Source organism: Pempheris klunzingeri, chromosome 17 (genome assembly GCF_042242105.1).
Source record: "Pempheris klunzingeri isolate RE-2024b chromosome 17, fPemKlu1.hap1, whole genome shotgun sequence".
Classification (NCBI taxonomy): Eukaryota; Metazoa; Chordata; class Actinopteri; order Acropomatiformes; family Pempheridae; genus Pempheris; species Pempheris klunzingeri.
This window is the reverse complement of record NC_092028.1, coordinates 20,840,886-20,864,806: the sequence shown is the minus strand read 5'-3', so window position 1 is coordinate 20,864,806 and position 23,921 is coordinate 20,840,886. Positions and strand designations below refer to the sequence as shown.

Sequence of the window (23,921 nt, the reverse complement as noted above, 5' to 3'; positions counted from 1 at the left end):
GTTTAAACTGTTTTTATTATTTACATCTGTCACCAGTGGTACTTCATTACAAGTGCATTGAAAAATAAGGTAAGTATTATTCAAAGGGTTCTACAAGCATCAAACATACACAACATGACTGTTTCATTATATTCGGCTTTTAATACAACCATCCAACATCTTTCCAAAAGTAAGTTAAAGGAGAACTCGTGTTTTTAACCTGGGCCCCATTTTTACATCGTTTGGTACTGAAACGTTTGGTACTGGTCCAGAGACTGACCTGGAAGATCCATTTGGTTTAACCACAGATAGCTGTTCTTTAAAGCCACCAGACTTCATTGACAAAAACAGTAATTTTACAGTTACTTTGTGTTATTGTGTGAAAACTAACTCTTGTTTTTAATGGTTAGTTTGGATCAAACCAGTATTTGTATAATACACAATAACACAAAAAGCTAACTGATTAAGGCAGCAGTAGAAAAGCCCCCTGCTGTGATATGTGAGGTAAAATTACTGTTTTTGTTAATGGTGGGGTTATATCACTCTTTAAAGCCTGTGTAATTTTACACAGGAGCTGCTGCAGACAAACTAGATGTTTGAAACGGCAGTAGACCAAAACTCCTGTGTTCTGCAGGGTTACTAATTAAAGTACTTGCAGTAAAAGTACTCATTTCTTTCAATTGAGTCTGGTGGCTTTGAATAACGAGCTATAACGGCTCTTTCTGGTTAAACAACAAGGATCATCTCGCTGTTGGAAAACATTTTTGTACCTACCAGACATTTCGAACCCAAAACATGTAGAAAAATAAATAGGGCCCTGGTTTAAAAACACCAGAGATATCCTTTAAAGGAGCAACATGCCCCGAAGCATTAGCTGATCAATAGAGGGAATAATTTAAGGAAAATTGGTGGTGAGATCATTAATTTAGCTGAATAACCTAAAGTTTAACCACGTGTTAAGAAGAGGGGCACTTTAGCTCCACCACACAAACCCTCCGGAGGCTGAACTATGAACCTAAATCTCTCCTCCTCTATCGGACCATCTGTTATTCTGGCATCATCACACTTCACAGTATAAATACGGTTTTCTCCCGTCAAAGTCTGTGTCTGTCAGTTTGCATCATACCTCCGAGTCAGGAGCCTGACATCTCCGCAGAATCCTTGGTTCAGTTTTTCTGTTTTGTCAAGAACCACTTCGGTGCTGCACGGCCAGCTGGACACACATGACAGGAGCACGTCGTGCTGCCGCCAGGAAGACCAGCAGCTCAGCTCTCAGGCCAGCACCTGCTGCAGGTCCTCCACCTCCAGCTTCCACATCCGTCTGTGAAGCGCAGTGAGCGCCGAGAGGTCTGCCATCTTCACCGCACGGATGACTGGCTCCGGGGAGACGGCCTGGATGACACCCATCACCATGACATATTTGCCTGTAAAAACAGCAGCAGGCGGTCAATCGTTCAGTGACAACAGACTCGAGGAAACAAGGACGGCGACGCTGGGAGATCTGATGTTTTTTCTTTCATGTGGGTATTATTTTAAAGCTTGTGTTCCTGTTCTCAGGGCTGGCTGTGGTCGACTCGTAAATAAACCAGGAATCATATGAATTGAACGATAAAACAAATATAATCAGAGGTGAAAACTGACTCAGGTATCTTTAAAACTGGGCTCCATTTTTACACAAAATGACTGTCAGTGCTTGTTTGATCCACTGACAGGCTCAGAGTGTTATTCTAAGTGTGTGACAGCATCATGGAAAGGATCCCTACAGAGAGAGACCTGGAAGATCCTTTTGGTTTAACCACAAACAGCCGTTATATCGCTCTCTTCAAACACACCAGACTCCATTCACAAAAACAGTAATTCTACAAGGGAGTTGCTGGTCCGCCAATGTTTTGATCAGTTAGTTTGTGTTATTGTGTGAAACCTAACTCTTGTTTTTAATGGTTAGTTTGGATCAAACCAGTTTTTGTATAATACACAACAACACAAAAAGCAAACTGATTAAGGCAGCAGTAGACCAGCCCCAGCTGTGATATGCAGGGTAAAAGTACTGTTTTTGTCAATGGAGTCTGGTGGGGTTGAAAAGCCTGACACCACAGCTGTTTCAGTATAAATAATAAAGGATCTTCCAGGTCTCTCTCTGTAGGGATCCTTTCCATAATGCTGTCACACACTTAGAATAACACTCTGAGCCTGTCAGTGGATCAAACAAGCACTTTTAGAGCTTTTAAATATGCAACTAATAATAAATAAATCAATAAAATGGGTCCCAGGTTTAAAAATACCTGAGTTATCCTTTAAGCTTGTGTGACTGTGTTAATATCATTTATTTATTATAATAAAAGCCTAAAACATTTTCTCTTTGTGAATTTTTTTTTTAAAAAAAGGGAAAATTAATTTTTTTCCTACTGAGAAGATCAATGTCTAATGTGATCTGGATGGATTTTTTTGTTCACAAACATAATAAAGGTTTTGACAAATAAATTAGACCCCCCATGTGTAACTGGTCCAAGAACAAAGCTTTTTGATCTCAACCTTGATTTATCAGATTTACGTGAACTGGACAGAAAAAACAGTGAAATCACCCTTTTGTCCAGAATAGAGGTTTTAAAGTGGGTTTAAAATATCATTTATTTGACACTGGAAAGTAATTTTTCAGGAAAAGATATCAAATAATTAATTAACTTAATAAATATTTAATTTAATAATAATAAAAAAAATCTTGTAATTATTTTAAATGAACAAAATGAGACATTTGAAGAAGTGAGCTTCACTAAGAGGACATTCATCAACATTTTATGACTAAATAACAAACAGCATTTAATGAAATTACTTATTAATGGAAAACTAATTTTTACAATAGCTTCCATGTAATATAAGTGTATCAGTACGACGACCAGACTGGACACATCTTCTGCTTTTTATTCGGTTTCATGTTCATATTTTTTATGGAAAAGAACCACGAAGATACAATTTAAAAAATCTGTTAAAAACTAATTAAAGAAAAAAGACTCAAACCCATTATGTGTCCTATTTGTCCAGTGTAGTACTTATTTCTGGTTTTAGAAAAGAAAAAATATAGAGAAATAAAATTATTTTAAAAAAAATACCAGTAAAAGTGTCCTATTTTCTCCTGTTTAGTGGCACATGGAAGATATTGGGAGGGAAATAATCTTGAATTCTACATTAAATTATTAAAAGCAACCATTAAAATCCAACATAAACAGGTGTGTCCTATTTGTCACTGCCTCACATTAAAATATAGAAACTACTTTAAAAAAAAAATCATGAACTGTCCATAAAAATATTTATATAAATATTTAAATCCATTATGAAGAGCTGGGTCCTATTTTTCCTGTTTAGGTGTTGATTCAGAGTCTGTAATCCACATTACATGAAGATATTGGGGGTAAAAACATTAAAATATTAATATAAAATAGATTAAGCACTATAATCCAACATGTGTCCCATTTGTCTGGTGTTTTTAATCTTAATTTCCACTAGAAACAGCTGAAACAAACTTTATTTACCTTGGGACAAGCATGGCTTCCCCTTGGGGATGTTTTTAACGCCCTGGACCGTGAACGTCCCCGTCTCATCCACCAGCAGCGCTGCGTCTCCGTCCCGCTGCAGCTCCAGCACGGTCCCCTGCATCCACACCAGCGAGGCCGGCAGAGAGCGACCCGCGCCCGGCCTGATGACACATCCGTCGGCTGGCCCCAGGCTCTCCGCCGTCCTCAGCTGGCCGGACAGCACCTTAACGGGCGGCGGTCGCTTCCGCTCTCCGGTTGTTTTCACCGAGTTCAGCATCACCAACTGTTCGTTCTCCTCCCGCCAAAAACTAAGACGTACCGGAAGTGGAGGCGTGGCATTTAAAGGGGAAAAACGTCACTTCCTGTGTGGAATCCTTCAGAGTAAAAGCCAGTGTACAAGTTTCAGAATAAAACACAGGACTATTTTTGGAAAATTGTGCAAAAAGAACGACACTTTAATTTAATCGTTTTTCTGCAGGAAGGTTTTTTTTGTGTTTGTTTTAAATACTTTTGCCTATTTTTGTGATAAATTTAAAAAATTACATAAAAATTAAATTAAATTTGTATTTTTTAATTAAATTAAATTAATCAGAAGAAGTTGCTTTTGATCATATTTTCATGTTTTAAATTACAAGGATGTTCATGTATCTGTTCAGTCCAATTAACCTTGCTAGTCATTCAAATTAATCTTGATACTTGACTTTATCAGACAGTAAATTACTGGATATTTGACACAAAGGCAGTATTTTTTCATGTTGACTTGACAAAACTGAATAGGTGAAAATTATGATTAAAATATTATATTAGCATAAATGATTGCTAATGTGTAATTTATTGTAAATAGATATTTTAATGAAAAATAAATACTTGAAACTGTAACAACACATGAGACAAAGAACACACCTAGCATATGTGTATAATATAGATCGAAATATTTTTAAGGAAAATTCATGTTGGGTTTTTTTCGACGGATACATGAACACAGAGTGGAATATAGTTCCATGGCCTGAGACTATTGTGGCCTTCATACCAAAATCTATGAGCCAAACATCATACGTCAGCAGACCTGAGAGGCTTGTCAAGGTAAATACAGACACATCCTGGAGGGGAAAGTGCTGCAGTGTGCAGGAGAGCTGCTTCTTCAGAGTACAGAGTCAGAAAACTCTGTTACACCAAACTTTCACTGCACCCGTTTCCTCTAAAGTCAGTTACTGCAATTTATGAGCACAAATCATTAAAGACAGATCTAAGCACTGTCCTGTCATATCATCTACCTTATGTACATAATAGACCTGCACAGAATCATCCCTTATGTACTCCAGCATCTCTGCAGCTTTGTGCTTCTTTTTCTAATATTGGTTTTTACATATGTGTGTGTATATGTATGCTAACACACACACACACACACACACGTACAGTATTTGCAGATAGCAGTTGAATGTTCATGATTAAACCAGATGTCTGTTTAATCACACGACAGCAGTGGAAACACGGGACTCAAATCTCTTATATGTTGGGAATAAAGCTGATTGTGAGATTGATTTTTCATCAAAACAACCCCTTAAAAGAATAAAGGAAATCTGGACCTCGGTGCACGAGGGCTTTCCTTCAGGGCTTTCTGTCAGAAAACCTTAGAGTGACCTTAAACTCTGACCCCAACCCTGGAGGCAAGGGGCTGGATTTCTGCCAGAAAGCCCTGATGGCAAACGTCTCCCTCATGTGACCTCAATCTAATCCAGTTTGTGGTGTTGCTGCTCACTCAAAGCGCCTACACGACTGGTCAGTTTGAGATTTGGATCAGAAGTGCATCAAAAATACACGAAGACAAACGACGACGACCTCCTTCATTCATTTCATTAAATAAGTTTTATTTCTTTAAGAATAACTGAAGAAAAGTGTTAGCAATTTCTGTACAATTGTTTCATCATTTTCCCTTGGATTTGCTGAAAACCTTGAAAGATCAACAGGGCTGAGAAATGTTACGCTGCCACATAGTGCACTTTAAACCTAAAAACATTATGATTAGTCCACAGGCGTCCGTCCGTTTCCTTCCAATATACTCGAGGAAGTTCCTTGAGCCTCGCTGTTGACTCCAGTTTCATTTTTCATCGGCTCCTCCTCTCGATCCCAGTTCATCGTCAAAAAAAGAGGCACATTAGAAATACTGCCATTTTCCAAGGACTGTGTCTTTGATTGCATCGACAAACTGTGCAGGCACCCAGTAGACCCAGTATTGAGAAGCTTCTGTTGGACCCAACTGAAAAGCCTACGAAAGGGGAGGAAAATGGCGATCATGTTTAACGACTTCACGGATGTTAACGTGTTCTACAAATGCAACTGTAAATACCAACAAACCACGACACCTGCAGGTGTTCAATAAGGAATATTTCTGCATGTTTGCAACATAACAGTGCTTTAAATAAGTCAACATTCAGAAGCCAGATAGCTGTGCATGCTGAGCGTCACATACAGCCTTTCAATGAAAAAAAAAAAGTTCCTTTTCAGCCGTTGTATAGTGCTGTTCAAACTCACCAGACTCCACTGACAAAAACAGTCATTTTACCTTGCAGAACATGGGAGCTGCTGGTCTACTGCTGCCTCGATCAGTTAGCTCGTTTGTGTTACTGTGTGTTACACAAACATTATGTTGGATCCAAAGTAAACCTTTAAAACACCAAAGTCACACAACAACACAAACAGGCTAACTGATCAAGACTGAAGAAGACCAGCAACTACCATGAAAAATCCCTGTTTTTGTGAATGGAGTCTGGTGTGTGTGCAGAGAGCGATATAACGGCTGTTTGTGGTTAAACCAAAAGGATCTTCCAGGTCTCTCTCTGTAGGGATCCTTTCCATGATGCTGTCACACACTTAGAATAACAACCTGAGCACTTTTAGTGGACCTGCTTTGATCCAGCACAGCTGCCCCGAAGGATCACATGGTGCCTGTTCTCAGCTGCCAGCTCAGGCCATCTACTGGGCCGGTTCAGAAGTGTTTGTACTTACCCGTCACTTTGAACCCAAATGACATAAAAAAGGTTTTGAAGTACCCATGTTTTCCTTTAAAAAGTTAAAGTAAAGAGGATGGATCACTGCTGTTTTAGAGGCACAGCTCCCTGCCCACTGTGACTGCATCGACCCACCGTGGTCAACACCACGAAACACAGCTGAACTGTGCAGGAATAAACTCCAACTTCATTTTTATGGGCTACAGTCTGATCTCACCTGCGTGTTCAGAGGGGGTCAGAAACCTCAACAACAGGGAAGCAGGAAAATCTGGAAATTCCCTCAAAATTCCCACTCACACACACACAGAAGCTTAAATGTTCAACTTCATGATTAAAATACTCGCTTCAATGGATTTGTGACCAACAGCCGTGACATTCACACATTATACTGTCAGTTTGGTGACTTTCCTGGTTTTGCTTACTTTCCATTTATGTTTCAAGTCTAGAACATCAATATGAAATACAGGATGCTGTTAGTAGTCATAGTTATAGGCCTTCCTCCAGCCCAAACATCAGCTTTACTACATTCTCCTAAACTGTACATCCTTCATATCAGTGCTGGTCTGAGGCTTCATTTTGTCCTCTTAAAATAAATAAATATTGAGCTCCATGAGGCAACGTGATTCAATTAAGTCGCTTGTTCTGGGACTTCCATTTCTCTGACAGTGAAAAACAGGAGTGCCTTTAGAGAGGAAAGGTTAATCTAGAGAAAGCGCTGACATTTCCCGCTCCACTGCAGAGCCCCCAAACAGCACACGCTGACCCCATCACTCTGACGCGCACATACGACAGCGACTTCAGCGGCCGGCTCGACCTGCACACTTGGTCTCCACAAGCGACCTTTTACGGACAAAAACAGAATTGAACTGAATGCATTCATAAACAAACTTTTAAATAAACTGCCCTCTTCATCTCGCTCAGTTACAGTACATGACCCACATGAACACACACGTCAGCCTCGCAGCCTTTGGCATTCAGACTTTTCATGAGGAATTACCATCATGTGATAGTCCTCGTGGCCTTCGATGGGTTCAGACACTACGTTTTTAATGGAGCCCATCGGGACTTTCTCCGTTCTCTCTGTAAGAGAAAAACACACAAAAGAGACAAAACATTTAATTGTCAGCGTGTCTGTGTTTGTGATGGATTTGGCTAAACGAAGCCGACTGTAATCTCACCCTTTGTTCCGATCCACAACTGATCCTGCTCCAGTTTGAATGTGAGTCTAACTTTTCCTCCGGACTTGTTGAACATTCCGGTTAAAGGCACTGTTGGTAATCGTTCCTGTTAGTGGGACAGAGCAGGTAAGTCACTGTGTCCGGTATTAAAGGATAAGTCAAGTGCTTTTAAACCGAGGCCCTATTTTTTTTTAAACATATTTTGGATTCTGAATGACTCGTAGGTACACAAACTTTGGATTTGGTCCCGTGGATCGCCTCCGCTGGCAGCAGAGAACAGGCGGAGCAGAAGCTACAATTGCTCCCTCTGTAAACCTTTGGGGTAATTGCACCCCATCGAAGTAGGTCCACTAAAAATGATTGTTTTCTCCACTGGCAGGCTCAGCTTGTTATTCTAAGTGTCTGAAAACATTATAAAAAAAGATCCCTACAGAGAGAGACCTGGAAGATCTTTTTGGTTTAAACAGAAATAGCCCTTAAATCGCTCTCTTCAAAGCCACCAGACTCCATTGCTAAAAACAGTAATTTAACGTGGAAGTTGCTGGTCCACCGCTGTCTCAATCCGTTGGTTTGTTTGTGTTACTGTGTGACTTGTGTGTTTTTAAGGGTTAGTTCAGATTCAGTACAATATTTGTGAAACACACCATCTAAGTGACCAAGGCAGGTTTACACCAGCCACTCCCCTGTTCTGAGATGAAATTACTGTTTTTATCAATGGAGTCTGGTGTGTTTGAACAGCATCATACAACAGCTGTTTATGGTTACACATGGAGGATCTTCCAGGTCTCTCTCTGTAGGGATCCTTTCCATAATGGTGTCATACACTTAGAATAACACTCTGAGCCTGTCAGTGGCAAAAACAAGCACTTTCAGTGGATGAACTTTGATGGCGTGCACCTGCCCCAAAGGATCACACGGCAGCTGTTGCCCTGTTTGTCGCCTGTTCTTGGCTGTGGGCTGAGGCGATACACTGGACCAGTTCCAAATGTTTTTGTACCCACCCGTCATTTCAAACTCAAAATATGTACAAATGGGGCCCAGGTTTAAAAATACTGCAGTTATCCATTAAAATTATTCATTCGATGTACTTCTGTCAAAACTCAATACCAAACAAACAAGAACGGAGGACTGGCCTCCCTTCATCCGCTCTCACCTTTGTTCCTTTAATAGCTGCCATTATGTCGTCTGGTTTACCTTTGTCCAAAACTTTCCTGTGTTGCTGAAATAACAGTGCGGGTTTAAAAATCACAAAACTCCGTAAATATTTCACTCTATTCTGCAGAATTGTCATTAATCTTACCTTTTGCCTGCATAAAGGCTCTTTCTTGTTTTCCTCAGCTTTAACTTCCTGCTGAATGACCTCTTTGGGCGTATTCACGGCTAATACATCATTTATTGTAGATCCTACCACCATTATTTTTGCACCATTTGTAACCTTTATCTCACGTAGCGTCTTGTCCTCTGGAAGCAGTCCTTTGTACATCACTTTCTGCATTGCCGGTGGAAGACCTAAAGGGACAAAAGAAAACACGTCTCTCTGTGAATCCCTCCAAACAGCCAATATAACACTTATCTTAAAGTGAACTACTGTGCGTTCTCACCAGTGAGAGAATGGATGCTCTCTTTTAGTTTGGCTCCGGTGCTATCAACAGGAATTCTCAGATCATATTTATTCTTGTTCCAGATAATCTTCAAGTCCACCATCTCCTGCTTGTCGTCTGCCCCGTCCCCATTGCTAATACTAGAGTCCTGAGTTGTGGCGTTTTCCGCACCCGTGTGAGACGTAGTTTCTGTGTCACCTTTTACAGCATCGTCACCTGGTCGCTCGTCCTCTTTTGGCTTCGCCTCAGTGTCCATTACAACTTCTTCGCTTCCTGAAAGAGCATAAAACCGCCGATTAAGACTCTTTAGATGAGATTCTGTGTGGCTGCTGGGTGCCCTCTCAGAATAGTGCATCCCACTGTTTCCCACATAGGTGCAAATATTCAGAAATGCACACCTAAGCATGTCCTTCTTACCAAAGAGACAGTGAACACGCAGCAGACATATCCATGTGCAATTACTACCTGAACTGTAACTAGTTTTTCTGTATATCTACTGTTTATTTATCTCCTTTCTTTTTCCATTTAGCTATTTAATCCTGAAGCAGCACTGAAGACCACCACTGTGCGGTGAAACTTGTTCTTATCTGTACATATGACAATAAAACGATTGACGGTGACGGTCTAATAAAAGTTACACTTAAACAGTGAACGTATTTGTTGGTGCAGCCTGCTGGAGGCTGATATCTGTGCATCCAGGAATCCTAACCCTTCTTCTTTTCTTTCGTTTTTGAAGCTGAAAGTGAAACATACTCCAAGTAATGACACAAACAAATCAGTTCCTCACTTTCCATCAGTCCGCCTCTTTCACTGAAACACAATGACTCTTAGATTAGTCCTCACAAGTGTTTCCTTCAGTGTTTTAAACAGGACGTGCCTAAAATAGTAACCACCTCCATTGAGATTATACTAAAAAAAAAAAAACTATGTTACGACATAAAATGTTATAGAAGACGCTGCATATTTAGTTCGAGTGGCTGGCCGAGAAATATTAAAATTATCAGCAGACAAAATGTGTCTGGACTGAGGCGAAGAAGCTAAATTAAATATTACTGAAATCACAATATGGCCAAATTGGCAGGAGTTGCAATTTTCTGATAAAAGTATGATGTTTTAAAATATACTATTGTAAATGAAGCACTGTGGTTAGGGCTAGTTTTTTACTATTTGCAATATATATATTTCTCCCCCATAACGTTTACCAGGAAATCCTCATCAAATTCCTCTCAAGTCATATTAACTATCATCTATCTTCAGCAACTTTCAGGTAAAAAGTAGTTTTTTCTTGAAATCATAAATGATTTAATTTTAAAAAAATGATTTAAATGAAGCTTCAGCAGTGAGTTAGCTGACTTCTAAAGCTCACAGACACTGTGTCTCTGCTCTGAGGGGCTAAATAACACCTGTTTTCTACTCATTTCCTCTAATAAAGTGTCTGAGAGGTGCGCACATGTAGAGTCTGCAGCACAAAGTGAGGAATCAAGTCTGGTTTCGCTTTTTCTGCCCTCTCTGTCTCCCTCTCTGTCTCCCCCTCTGTCTCCCCCTCTCTCGGGGTCTTTCTAGCTCTTTCCATCGCTGTTTTTCACCCCCCATCCGTACAGCAGCTCTTACCTGAGTGTTGGGTGAGCGGATAAAGAAGACTGAACCACAGCACACACATTATTTTCGAACACAAATATGAAACGTTAGTCTCAAAAAACACCGGATCTCATTCTACGGTTGGCCTTAAAACACTCAACGTCAACGTTACACACTGTGTGTCGCTACTTCGTCGTTACCATTCACAGACAAACCACGTTTTGTTAGCTCTTTAGCAGCTAAAGTTAACCAATCGAGCCCTAACACTAGTTTAACAACCTAAAATTAACTTTAGCGCTCCACAAATAGCTAAAATGGACTGATGCTAGCTACCGTCAACGTTAGCTAGCTACAACACTGGTGGACAGTTCAAGAATAACGTAACGGAAAGACGTTGATTTAAGTCACACTGCATTAATGGCGTCATGCATCAACATGTCAGTTACAGACATGTGTTATTTTACTAACGGTGTGTCGGCTCGGAGTAAAGAAATGGAGAAAACAGTGCAGTATTTTCTCTATACCCACCATCCTGGGTCGCCATGATGATTGTGTACAATCTGCTGTAGGTTGTGGCAAAGAGATAACAGACAGCGGGATGAGCGCTGATATCCAGGAAGTAAAAGTCCACGGGCGACAGTGGCGCTCAAGCGCACATTTACGGGTGTCAGCAAGGGGGGAGATAAAACCACCGATGTGTGTTTTAAAATGGCATAACAAGTATGGCTGCACTTACCGTGACAACGTCAAAATATTTGTAATTTGAGGTCGCCGGCGGACAGGGCGACGGAATGGAAATGCGCATGCGCTCTTGAATATAACTGAACATAAAGTTGGTTTTTTTCAGGATTTATTCAGGATCAGTTACATGTTGTGTCTAGATAATGTTGTCAAACGAGTCTGGATTTTCATTATAATCACTAAAAACACGAACGGTACAATGCCGCCACATACGGGCGTTCTGGCAAACCGGGAAGCGAGTGGTAGTGAGTCCTCTCGCTTTGCCGAGCCTCTTGGTTGAGGTGGCAGCCACAGCAGATACCGAGAGGTGGCACTTTACTCAGGGGCTATTGGTTCACATTTTCTTCCTCCTTCATAATGTGGGACGTCTGGAGTTCAAAATTATCCATTATCGCCAACTATTGGATTTAATGAACATCTCCAACCGTGACAAATTAAAATGTAACCCCTCCCAAGCATCTTTTGAAGACTCCACTTATATCACCACACTTTATATCTATGTCAGCATTAGTGGAGGGCAGCTTTTTATTTGCGCCTTTGCACTAATGTGATAAACTGTTTCACCTAATCAGGCCTGTTTGATTCATGTGTGCAGATAACTGGACAGGCTACACACTCAATTAATGCTGTGAATCACAAAGCTGCACCAGGAAATGGGACAAATTCACCAAAAAGCATCGCCTGAGATGCATTTTGAACCATTTTAGACGAGTTACTCCATTAATGGACTCACATGACCTGACCCCCCCGCCTTTCAAACCACTTATCAATTGAAAACAAATTCTGAGAGTGCTTTTTAACACACAGCTCATTGCTTTTGCATGCTTTTCCGACATGATCTTCCATTATTGTACTGACCATCTGCAGGCATGTGCTTCTAATTAAAGCTCTGAGCAGGGTTTATTAGCCTGGTCATGACATTTCCTCTAATAATCAGTCAGTCAGTGAGGCGGACAGTTAATCAATAATAAAAACACAATGATAATCACATCACTGTCTTATTTCTCCTTAGTTATTTGGTCAAAAAGTGATGCCACCTGATCTTAACATTTCATCTTTTGCAGTTTATCCTGTAACTCTAAAGTCTCCATTGCCTCCTGTTGTCCCTGTCATGGGAGGATGAATGTTCCTCCTGGTTTCCTCTGGAAGGCAGCAAAGCTGAATGAGTGGAAAAGACCGCAAACTGCACAAGAAGCAGAAGAAGAAGAGGAAGAAAAAGAAGAAGAAGAAGAAGAGGGGGCAGCAGGAGAGAGGAGTGAGCACAACCATGACGAGGAAGAAAAAGGAAGCCCCCAAAAAAAAAAAAAAAATCGCTCCTAATAAAAGTCACAAGTTGTCATGCGTGCTTTGCATGAGAGCAGGGAAGTGATCTGAGAACAGTTGCTGTCTGTGCTCCACTCTGCGCTCATAACGCAACTTTCTGCGCATTAACCTGCAACTAAACACTTTAGGAAAGTTGTCTTACTTAGTCAGGATGGATTTACCATCTCATGGAGCCACAGGGGGCCGTTTGGTGGATCTGTCCCAGTGAGTGGGCAGCGCGACTCTATCTGCTGAGAAGGTAACATGTCTTGTTAAGGAAAGGGGAGAAAACCGAGCCATGGCAGACAGAAGGACCGTCAACGTTGTGATCTTAGGTTTGGGCTTCTTGTTCATTTTCACCGCCTTCACCACCTGTGGCAACGTGGAGGTGAGATCAGCTGTATTACTCAGCTCTTGTTCATCCAATATTTTATTATTTATTATTATTATTATTATTATTGTTTCTGTTTTAATGCATGGAGCAGATTTCCTGACTCTCAGCTCTGGACTAACTCATCCAAAACTCTAGAGATAACCTCCAGGCTGCTCCCTCACACACATCTTCATGCCTTAATGTGCAATTAAAAATCTGTAGACTACAATTAAACCTACACAGCCTCATTGTTATCTACTATTATGCTTCTATTTTTTTTTTTGTCTATTTGCTCCTGAAGAGTTACTAATATTCAATAGGCGGCAGGAAATCAGGCCAATCAGAGCTGTCTGTCAGGCGCATCTCGTGTTTCTAATTTTCTTCAATGGTCAGTGAGATTATCAAACCCGATGAATGACTTGAGGTCACCATTAGGATCCATTTAGTCTGCTCTAACCTTGTGCTTCACTCACGGCTTTTCTTTCCCCTGCGTCTTATTTTAGCAAACTGTGGTGAAAAGCCTGGGGAATGGTACTTTCAGAGGAAGCGGGTACCACAGGTAGGCCATCAGGATGGAGGAGGGGGGGGGAGAAACAAAAGGGGCAATCATGCTGCTCATTCTAACAAACAAGTGGGCCTTCATTTGAAAGAGAAACTGGAATAATAATTCTCTGTGCCTCCTTCACAGTCTGGGAATCATCTACGGGGTCTTTTCCTTCTCCAATTTACTTGCACCGACAGTCGTCGCAGTAATTGGACCCAAAATTACCATGTTTTTGAGTGGCCTACTCTACAGGTAAACATCACCGTCGTCATGGTGACTGCACGCAGGATGCCGACAAAGATGCTGAAGCTGAAACATGTTGCTCCTCCCTGTTCTGTGTGTTTTCGGTCCAGTGGGTACATCGCTGTGTTCATCATCCCCTCAACGTGGTCCTTTTACTTGACCTCTGTCCTGATCGGCGTGGGAGCAGCCAGTGAGTTCCTCCATCTTTCCCCTGCAACCTCAGATATGTCACTGTTTTTACATTTTGCTGTAGTAATGTTGAAGCCACTACTGTACCTGTAACATGTTTTAATTATATTAGTTACAGTTAAAGGATAACTCCTGTATTTTTCTTTTAACCTGGTCCCCATTTTTAGGTATTTTTGGCTTTAAAATGGTAGGAACAAAACTTTAGGAAGTGGTCCAGTAGATCGACTCTATCAGCAGCTGTGCTTGTTTTTGCCACTGACATGCTCAGATTGTTATTCTACATATCTGACAACATTATGGAAACGATCCCTACAGAGACAGCAGGAAACCAGCCCCTCCTGTGTAAAATCACTGTTTTTTTCAATGGAGTCTGGTGTGTTTGCAGAGAGCGATATAACGACTCTTCAAACACACCAGACTCCATTCGCAAAAACAGTCATTTTACACTAGAGTTGCTGGTCTACTGCTGTCTCAATTGCTCAGTTTGTGTGTATTATTTTGTGACTTTGGTCTTTTAGAGGGTCAGTTTTGATCCAACAAGATATTTGTGGAACACATAATAACACAAACAAACTAACTAATCAAAGCAGCAGTAGACCAGCCACTCCTGTGTTCTGTGAGGTAGAATTACTGTTTTTGTCAATGGAGTCTGGTGGCTTTGAACCAAGAAATACTACGGCTTTTTCTGGTTAAACCAAAAGGATCTTCCAGGTCTCTCTCTGTAGGGATCCTTTCCATAATGCTGTCAGACACGTAGAATAACAACCATCAAACCCAATGTGTTATATCTAACACCCTAAATGTGAAAATAGGGCCCAAATTTTAAAATACCTTTCCTTTTAACAGGACACCTGGAGTTCTATCTTGCTTCTTTTGCTTACAGAAACTGTTTTATAATAATAATTTTCATTATCGACTAATTGCTTTGTCTAATGCCAGAAAATACAAATGCTCCAGAACCCAAACTCTACCATGCATGAAAAAGAAAAGCCTCAAATCCTCACATTTAAGAAGCTGAAACTAGGAAATGTTTGGCAAACTACAGAAGCAATAATCAATTATCTTTTTTCTTTTTTTTTTTTCTCAGCTCTAGCTTACAGTTGCTGTCCATATTGCAGTTATTATTCAGGATAGGCATTTTTTCCATTTGTTGGATTCGGCAGATACTGAATCACATCCAATTTACAAAAAAAGTGCATATCAACATTTGGCCAGGATGCAGTGTGTCAACAATAGCCCGAGACACTGAGGGCACACAAATACTTCAACTTGGTTCCTGTTGGTTTTTGCAGCCTATGCAAGCTCAGCTTCTGTGTTAAAATCCAAATAGTGTTTAATCATGCTTACAGGGATTATCGTGACTGGGACGTGTTGATGCATATAAACAGTATGTCCCAAATTAGACATTAAATGGGTTAGGGGCTGTCTCTGTAAATGGTACGCAGCACTTTGAGCTTTGTGCTCATAGATGTAAGTGGAAATACTGAGAAAGCAGCCCTCTACTGAGCATTTACTGGAAAAATGAAGAGAAATGATTTGGGGCTGTTTTTAATGCAGCATCAAACCATTGCAGTGTGATGAATTTTTATCATGTCCCAGGGCTACTCTGTGGTTAGATGCATTACTTACCAACACAGAAAGATAATTTTTCACTTCATGCGGCAATTAACTGACTGGTTAATTTTTCCCCTCAAACGACCTCTCTTCCTCACTTTCCCGCAGTGCTCTGGACAGCTCAAGGACACTTTCTGGTGGAAAACTCTGAGGCTGCCACCATCAACAGGAACACTGGGATGTTCTGGGCTCTCTTACAGTGCAGGTATGCAGCTCAGTGATGTCAGAGTCCAGTCTTTTAGTCCAGTCACTACTTATAGATGGAGCCCCATGTGTTTAAATCACACTTTACAGGACAACGCTGGTATTTTTTATTTTTACATAAAATATTTCTAATGGTTGAAATGTAATCCTTCGGAGCAATTACGGCCTATCAAAGTAGGTCCACTAACAGTGCTTGTTTTAGCCACAGACAGGCTCAGATTGTTATTCTAAGTGTGTGTCAACATTATGGAAAGGATCCCTGCAGAGAGAGACCTGGAAGATCCTTTTGGTTTAACCACAAACAGCCGTTATATCGCTCTCTTCAAACACACCAGACTCCATTCGCAAAAACATCATTTTACACTAGAGTTGCTGGTCTACTGCTGTCTCAGTTGGTCAGTTTGTGTGTATTATTTTGTGACTTTGGTCTTTTAGAGGGTCAGTTTTGATCCAACAAGATATTTGTGGAACACATAATAACACAAACAAACTAACTAATCAAAGCAGCAGTAGACCAGCCACTCCTGTGTTCTGTGAGGTAGAATTACTGTTTTTGTCAATGGAGTCTGGTGGCTTTGAACCAAGAAATACCACGGCTTTTTCTGGTTAAATTAAAAGGATCTTCCGGGTCTCTCTCTGTAGGGATCCTTTCATAATGCTGTCAGACACTTAGAATAACACTCTGAGCCTGTCAGAGGCAAAAAACACTTGTAGTGGACGTACATTGATGGGGCGCAATTACCCAGAAATATTACATTTAAACCATTGCAGCCTCTTCACTGCCCATTCTCGACTTTCAATCCTACTGATCCCATTCCAATACCAGTCATTTCAAACTCAAAATATATAAAAAATAGAGCCCAGGTTTTAATATTTGTGAGTCATCCTCTAATGCCTGGATTATGCTACCACTGAAAATGAGTTACCTATGGCCTTTAGTGAATTAAATATTCATTTTTTATTTGAGGATCAAAATATTCTCCTAATTTGCTTTCTAAACCAACCCAAGGTTTCTTTTAAATGAGCCTGCATGAAATTGTTTTTTCGGCTCATTACAAGCAGAGCATGCATAAAACACAATTCATTACCTCGGTTTTCATGTTGCTTTTTCTCTTTTTGTTTGATGCAACTATTCCAGTTGATCAAAGATATAATTACACTACAGAAGCCAAAATGCAGTGCTTCCTCTGTTTATTTTATAAAATATTTGATAAGTCTCGTTAGAAATAGAGATATATGTAAAAAAAAAATAAAATAATAAACACCCATGCCTTTTTAAAATCAGAGTTCTGCAGGTGAGAGTTTTGGCCTTTTTCATCTCTTGTATTCAGCGCCCTGCTGTTGCACCCCGGCTTGGACAACTAATTTGTATTTGTTAAAATATGCAAATTGATTTTGTATAATAATTACATTGGCTGCCACCTGCGCCAAAGCTCACAAAAGGGCAATGTTAATCTGACTCTGCAGTGGTGATCCCTGCCACAGTAAACTTATGAATCAGTCCTTCCCAGCCTGCAGACACTCACAGAGCACAGCCACCGCCGTGTGTTATGAGAAACCGTGTTATCCCTCACAGAGGATTTAGGACAGATTAATTGCTCATCTACATATTGAAGTTTAGGTGATATGTAATTAAAGACAGAATTAGATGGCAGCATTTTATACTTTACTGCTCCGTTCACCATTAAAGGTAAACAGAAAAGCAGATTATGGTGTTTACAAAGTCAGTGTTTGAGTCCACAGTCCTTCTTGCTGCTTTTTCTGGACGTCAAACGTGATTTCTCTGATGACATTTCACCTGCTGCTGTCCAGCCAGTGTTTCTTAATTACACAGATTGCCTTAATGGGAGCATTTTATAATTATAGGTCAGTATTTTAAACTGTGAGTCTGACACCAGAGGCTCCATTCACATGACATTCATAGTTTCATAATTTGTTGTTTATGGTACAAACACCCTCCTCGAGGCCCTTTTTTACTGTGACATCCAATAAAGTTTGACTTCACTTGACACATGATCTACATCCTTGAAAAGCCTCTGACGAAGATCATGTAATATGACTGAAAGCAGCTACAAATGGACCCTTGAGGTGGGATTGTTTCTTCAAATTAAAAAAAATGTCCCGTCCTGTCATTTACTCACAGCATGCTGTTTGGCAACCTCTACATTTATCTGGACTGGAATGGAAGAACGGAGATATCAGGTAGGGTTAAACCTGAGAAAGCAACACATCATGACCATAACAGTGAAATCTAGCATGATGCCGAAAGCAAAATACCAAGAGGATTATGTGAGTGATTAGTTATTCTGAATACGCTCCAGCTTAATGCTGTTAATATATCTCGTGTGTTTTAATTAAGCGCTCTATTTTAATCTTCCTCTCTCAGACAGCAGCAGGAAAAACATTTTTCTGTCCCTGCTGGTCGCCTCCGTACTCGGCACACTCAGCTTCCTGGTGCTGAGAAGGTGCCGTGATGAAGAGGAGATGCTCTCCGAGGAGGAGGGGCAGTCGCTGCTCTCAGCTCGCATGATGTAAACGAATATCCTTTGGATAATTACACGTTTTAGTCTCACAGAATCACTCGGAAAGAATAAAATAAACCACAGCTGAAAAAGGCCACAGAGGGTTTGAGCCTCTCGTGATGAATGAAAAAAGGGAAATCGTCTGTTTTATGTTACATATTCAAATATATTAGCGTGAATTAATGATTAGTTAATTCAGCCTTCATCCAGTTTAACCAAGACACCTAAGAAATTATTACTTTTTTTTTCAAATAAGCCACCTTGAATTTTGCATGTGGTGTCAAGATGACTTACCACTGCAGCTCTGCAGCGCTATCAAACCTCTCCCTGTCCTTCACAGAAATGACACTGACCATTTTTCTCCAGATTACTGCAATTTTGACAAAGTCGGGCCTAATCACTGCACTTCATACAAGTAGGGTGCAATCAGGCATATTTAAGGGCAGCTGACGACGGCGACGTTCTCTCTCTCCGAGAGTGACAGCGGTTAAAGACCCCCAATTCTCCGGACACGCCGCTCAACATTATCTCAGACGCGTTTAGACTTTTATGACTTGAATCTGGACAAATTCTGACTCAAATAATGAGATGAAGAGCAGAGCTGGCTTCAAAGACCCCTGAAAGTCACAGAGAAAGTAAACGGCCCAGATACGAGGACGCATGGACGCTTTTTACACATGAATAATAATAGATCATATAGAAATCTATGATCTATAAATCTGCTTTGTGGCAGCAGATTGTGTTTACAGACTGTTTGGATGCAGGTATTTGATCCTCGCTTACTGGCCGAGTTACTGGGGAAAACACTTTTCTTTTTTTTCCAGTGTGTTGGGATTTTTAGGAATACTTGTGATCTTCATGCGGCTAAAGTCTCTTTGATTTGTAAATCACTTCCCCCGTTCCTCCCTTGAAGGAACTTATGGTGTTGTTCATGTGTGCGGTTGATTTCTGTTCATTAATATCAGCGTTGTGGAAGTAAAGACTGGTTTATTTTCTGTTTTGCAGGTATAAGCACAGAGCAAACACTGCCATGCAGGATGCCAAGTCAGAATTCAGTAAGTTTTTATAGATGCAAAGGCACCTCACAGAAATATGTTATTTTCCTTTTCTTTCTCAGTTGTTTGGTAACCTCCAGTTACACACTTCACTGCTCTTATTCTGAAGGCAGCAGGCGGTTTTGTTTTTCTTCAAATGAAGATTGCTTTCATCTGGATAAAACTCTTCTAGCATTACAACCGAGTACACAAAAACTGCCTCTGCTAGACTTTTATTTCAGATTATATCTCTGTTTGTCGACGGGAAACTCTGCTGCAGCAGCACCTGCCGTCAGTGCAGCCTCCAGTTGTTTGGATGCTCAGATTGCTCTTTGTCTTTAGTGCGTCTTGAGTGCATGTAGACTTGTGTACACCTGCCTTAAAGGTATCGGGTTTATCGAAGATGCACACTGATTTATGTCAAGAAGGAGCATCCAGGCGTACATAAACAAGCCAAGTGGGATTTCTCCTTTTAAAAATCTGAATTTCTCTTAACTGCGTACGGAGTGAAATTATCTCTTGGGTTTTATTTTACCTGTGTCTTCTTTTCTGGCTTATTGGGAGGGAATCATTTCCAATCTTCTCCCTGCATTGAACTTAAATTCTCAGCAGGTAATGGGGCCTTTTGTAGTTTCATCTGAAGTATTGGGAAATTGATATGTATCTATAATCAGTGTGTGTGTGTGTGTGTGTGTGTGTGTGTGTGTTCTCCTGCTCAGAAACCATCCTGCAGCTTGTGAAGGCTAAAACTGTCCTGCTCCTGAGTCCCTGCATGGCATACAGCGGTAAGTCGAGCGGAGAGAGTGCATTCATGTGAATAGGATCTTAGCCTCCAGTGACGGCTTGCAGCTACAGCATGAACCTCCTTGTCCTCCAGGCCTGGAGCTAGCCTTCTACAGTGGAGTGTATGGGACGTGCATTGGAGCCACCACACAGTTTGGGGAAGCAGCTAAAGGCCTGATTGGGATCTCTGGGATTGTGGTAGGCGTTGGAGAAATTGTGGGTGAGTTGGCATTCCTCTCTCAGAGCCTGCTCAGGTGATTTTAATGTCTCTGGATTCACAAACAAGCTCCGTCTCATCAGGTGGAGGATTGTTTGGGTTGTTATGCAAGAACAACCGCTTCAGACGGACCACTGTGGTGTTTCTGGGAATGGTCGTGCACTTCGTCGCTTTCTATTTGATCTTCCTCAACATCCCAGACGATGCCCCCGTCGTCTTTGACACCGACACCCAAAAGAAGCCGTATCTAAATCCGAGGTAGCTCATTTCTCTGACAGATTGACAGTAAAAGAAGAGCAAACACAGGGAAGGCCCGTCACACTGTCTTGTTGTAATAAGAACTACATCTCCTCCCTCTCAGCGTATCCATCGCCCTGCTGTGCAGCTTCTTGCTCGGACTCGGGGACAGTTGTTTCAACACACAGCTCTACAGCATATTAGGCCGTGTTTATGCCGAGCAAAGCACGCCTGCTTTTGCCATCTTCAAATTCATCCAGGTAATCCCGAGTTGCCACTTCTCACACATTGTTAGCGGAGCTGAGCAAAGCTGGGTTAAAACGTTCTCTTGTCAAGGATGAAATAAATTCACCTGAAGCCCCATTAAAAAGGAAAAGAAAAGAGCCACATGTGTCTCTGCAGCCCCCTTTTCCTCCTGTAAAATTGCTCTCTAACAAGAAATAAACCCCACAAATTGTGGTGTTTTGTCAATGCTGGAACTGAAATTAAATTGCATTTTTTTTGTTTGTGTTTGCCGGACACACTGTTTTCTGAAATAACATTTCATTTCTGCAGTGTAAATCCGTCACCCTCTGTTCTCTTTTGAGACAAAATCACAAAGCAAAAGTTGGAGACTTATATTTAATATTTTGAGCCAGACAGCAGCCTCCTACACAAGACTGACGACAACCCACAGTCGCTTTCCTGTCATCTTCTCCAACTCACACCTCGAGCTTCATCTCCACAAGTATTCACTGAGGGAAAAGTTCACCACTAACGTCAGGTCATTTCATATTATGATTCAGATTCATTACACTAAACAAGATCAGCTATAACAGTTTAAAACAGTGAATGAACCCTCTGGCCAACGATCATGGATTTTATCAGCTGCTAGCATAAACTAACACTAAAACTTTTTTTTTGTTGTTTTTGTAAAGGTGAAGGAAAACATACATGACAGCTGTAACTCTTTACAGAGAATATTTGTCTTATTTCAGCCTCATAAACGCCATTTCAACACGACTTTCCGTGGCTGGTTACGGTTGCTAAGCTGTGATTGGACGTCGTTGTTGGAGGGAGGAGTTAAGCTAGTGGTCAGAAAAGGGCACCACAGGGAAAACCTATTGTTGTAGGCCAGTCAGGAAGTTATCATCACCCCGGTTCCTTCAACAAAAATAAGATTTTGCCTTTGGATTAAGGATTACTGTAGAGGAGAGGCTCTAACCAAAAAACCTGACGCCATTTCTGGGGTTTAGGACTCTTTAGGATCTTTTCAGTTTCACAAAGCACGGTAGACTAAAAATAAAATATGTTGCATCCTAGTGGTCTGCCATGAATTAAAACCTGCTGCCTTCTGTCAGTCTGTTTTTGCAGCGGTGGCGTTCTTCTACAGCGGTTACCTCCTGCTGAAGTGGCAGCTCCTGCTGATGGTCATCTTGGGCTTCGCTGGAACGCTCTGCTTCTTCGTGGTGGAGAGGATGCAGAACGTCTCCGTAGATTTGCTGGAATATTAGTCATTTCTGTGTCAGCATGGAAACAATCCTGCCTCTTTTAGTCCGTGAGGGTTTACTTTACAATCTATTATTATTATTATTATTATGCACTGTAGGTCATTTGGAAAACTTTCACAGTCTAAACTGAAACCGAGTTGCCTTAAAAAAACCTTTAAATAGCATTTCATGGTTATCAGCCAGCCTGGATTGTACCTTGCACGCTTTCTGTTCTAACAACCCAACAATACACAGCCGTCGTTAATCATTAACACTATTTTTCCGCTGCACCCTGAAGGTCTCACTGCAGGATTTTAAAGAATAACCACTGACTGTATCTCACTCTTATCTGCATTACTACCAGCTCAGGTCTGATATTAAGCGTCATCTTGTTGAAAATATTTTATATGTAATTAAAACTGTTACTTTATAACTTTTAAAGCTGTTCATAGTTTGAATTATTGACCGTCTGATCAGTTAGATGTGAGAATATAATGTTCCTGTCATGTTTCAGAAAGTAAGTTGACTAATTATTAATGCCTGACAATCATTGTTCTTAACTTTTTTTTGTAAATTTTGCATGTCGTCAGTGTTTTTTTTCATCAGTTTTGTGAATCTTCGATGAATAAAGTTCTATGCATTTTGCAGTTTCGCTGATTTAATATGAAAACGTGTTAAATGTGTATTATTTGTCATAAGCATGTAGTTCATGTAGATGTAAAACTGAAAAGATAGATAAATGTTAATACAGAGGAACATTTACTGAGGTCATGCTTATTGATTAAGTTGTAAATGAGATGCAGAGTTATTTAAATGCTCCCTTCAGTGTTCAGCTTCGGCTCCCAAACACTTAGTTTGACGACAACGTGGCTTTTTCAGAGCAGAGGCCAGTTTTTAGAAGCAGGTTTACTGAATTATTTGGATTTCTTCCCTGAGAAACACCTGGAACTGTCCTTTTTCTGTGTTTTCTCTTTAGACCGTCGTTTGGGGGTTTTCTACACATCGTTTTCATGGCCAGCGTTCATCCAGCGGCTCCTTTACTGTAACACAAAACAAGATAAATCTCCTGAATTTAATCCTGATTTGCCAGATTTATTTGGAAATCCATGAGGCCATTAATCAAAAGAGGAGCAGAAGGAGAGAAGGTGGAAGAGAAAGGGTTATAGGCCCAGAGGTCCCACATTACTTTACTGGTAATTGAGTATTGATTACATTATAATGAGAGTAAGCACTTTTGTGTGATCTTAAGTCAATTGTGCCACTTACTTGACAACCACAAGGCGCTGATGGCCTAAGCGAAGTATACAGCGTTTACTCACAGAATTAAATTCTGGCAGGGTTCATATTATCGTGTTAGAGAGATAACCTTGTAAGGAAAGTAACTAGGTTTGGATAAGTCTATTACCTGAACACGGCCATGTCTAATAAATCAGCCATTAGTTATTCAATTGAAAATCATAGCTTAATAAATAAGTAAAAACACACATTTTATCTGCAGCACGATCATGGAAAGCTGTTGAAACGAGTAAATCTACTGACTATTCATGATTTAATATGCAACTGTGAGCACATATT

General features: G+C 40.7%; 3 protein-coding genes across 3 annotated transcripts; 1 reads left to right on the top strand and 2 right to left on the bottom strand.

The window, feature by feature from the left end:
- Positions 1–45: 45 nt before the first annotated feature.
- rmi2 (RecQ mediated genome instability 2) lies at positions 46–3,792 on the bottom strand. The gene is made up of 2 exons (XM_070848479.1): positions 3,507–3,792; positions 46–1,403 (listed from the first exon to the last, which is right to left on the bottom strand). The coding sequence occupies exons 1-2, from the start codon at positions 3,784–3,786 to the stop codon at positions 1,252–1,254; spliced, it is 432 nt and encodes a 143-aa protein (XP_070704580.1). The 5' UTR covers positions 3,787–3,792; the 3' UTR covers positions 46–1,251.
- A 1,579-nt stretch (positions 3,793–5,371) lies between these two features.
- Positions 5,372–11,537, bottom strand: ubfd1 (ubiquitin family domain containing 1). Its single transcript, XM_070848057.1, has 7 exons — positions 11,403–11,537; positions 9,297–9,569; positions 8,996–9,204; positions 8,849–8,914; positions 7,696–7,801; positions 7,515–7,597; positions 5,372–5,775 (listed from the first exon to the last, which is right to left on the bottom strand). The coding sequence occupies exons 1-7, from the start codon at positions 11,416–11,418 to the stop codon at positions 5,665–5,667; spliced, it is 864 nt and encodes a 287-aa protein (XP_070704158.1). The 5' UTR covers positions 11,419–11,537; the 3' UTR covers positions 5,372–5,664.
- A 1,459-nt stretch (positions 11,538–12,996) lies between these two features.
- Positions 12,997–22,992, top strand: LOC139216796 (UNC93-like protein MFSD11). The gene is made up of 13 exons (XM_070848028.1): positions 12,997–13,305; positions 13,794–13,849; positions 13,979–14,086; positions 14,188–14,267; positions 15,989–16,085; positions 18,228–18,286; positions 18,471–18,615; positions 19,612–19,661; positions 20,360–20,425; positions 20,518–20,643; positions 20,724–20,898; positions 21,002–21,137; positions 22,218–22,992. The coding sequence occupies exons 1-13, from the start codon at positions 13,216–13,218 to the stop codon at positions 22,368–22,370; spliced, it is 1,341 nt and encodes a 446-aa protein (XP_070704129.1). The 5' UTR covers positions 12,997–13,215; the 3' UTR covers positions 22,371–22,992.
- Positions 22,993–23,921: the final 929 nt, after the last annotated feature.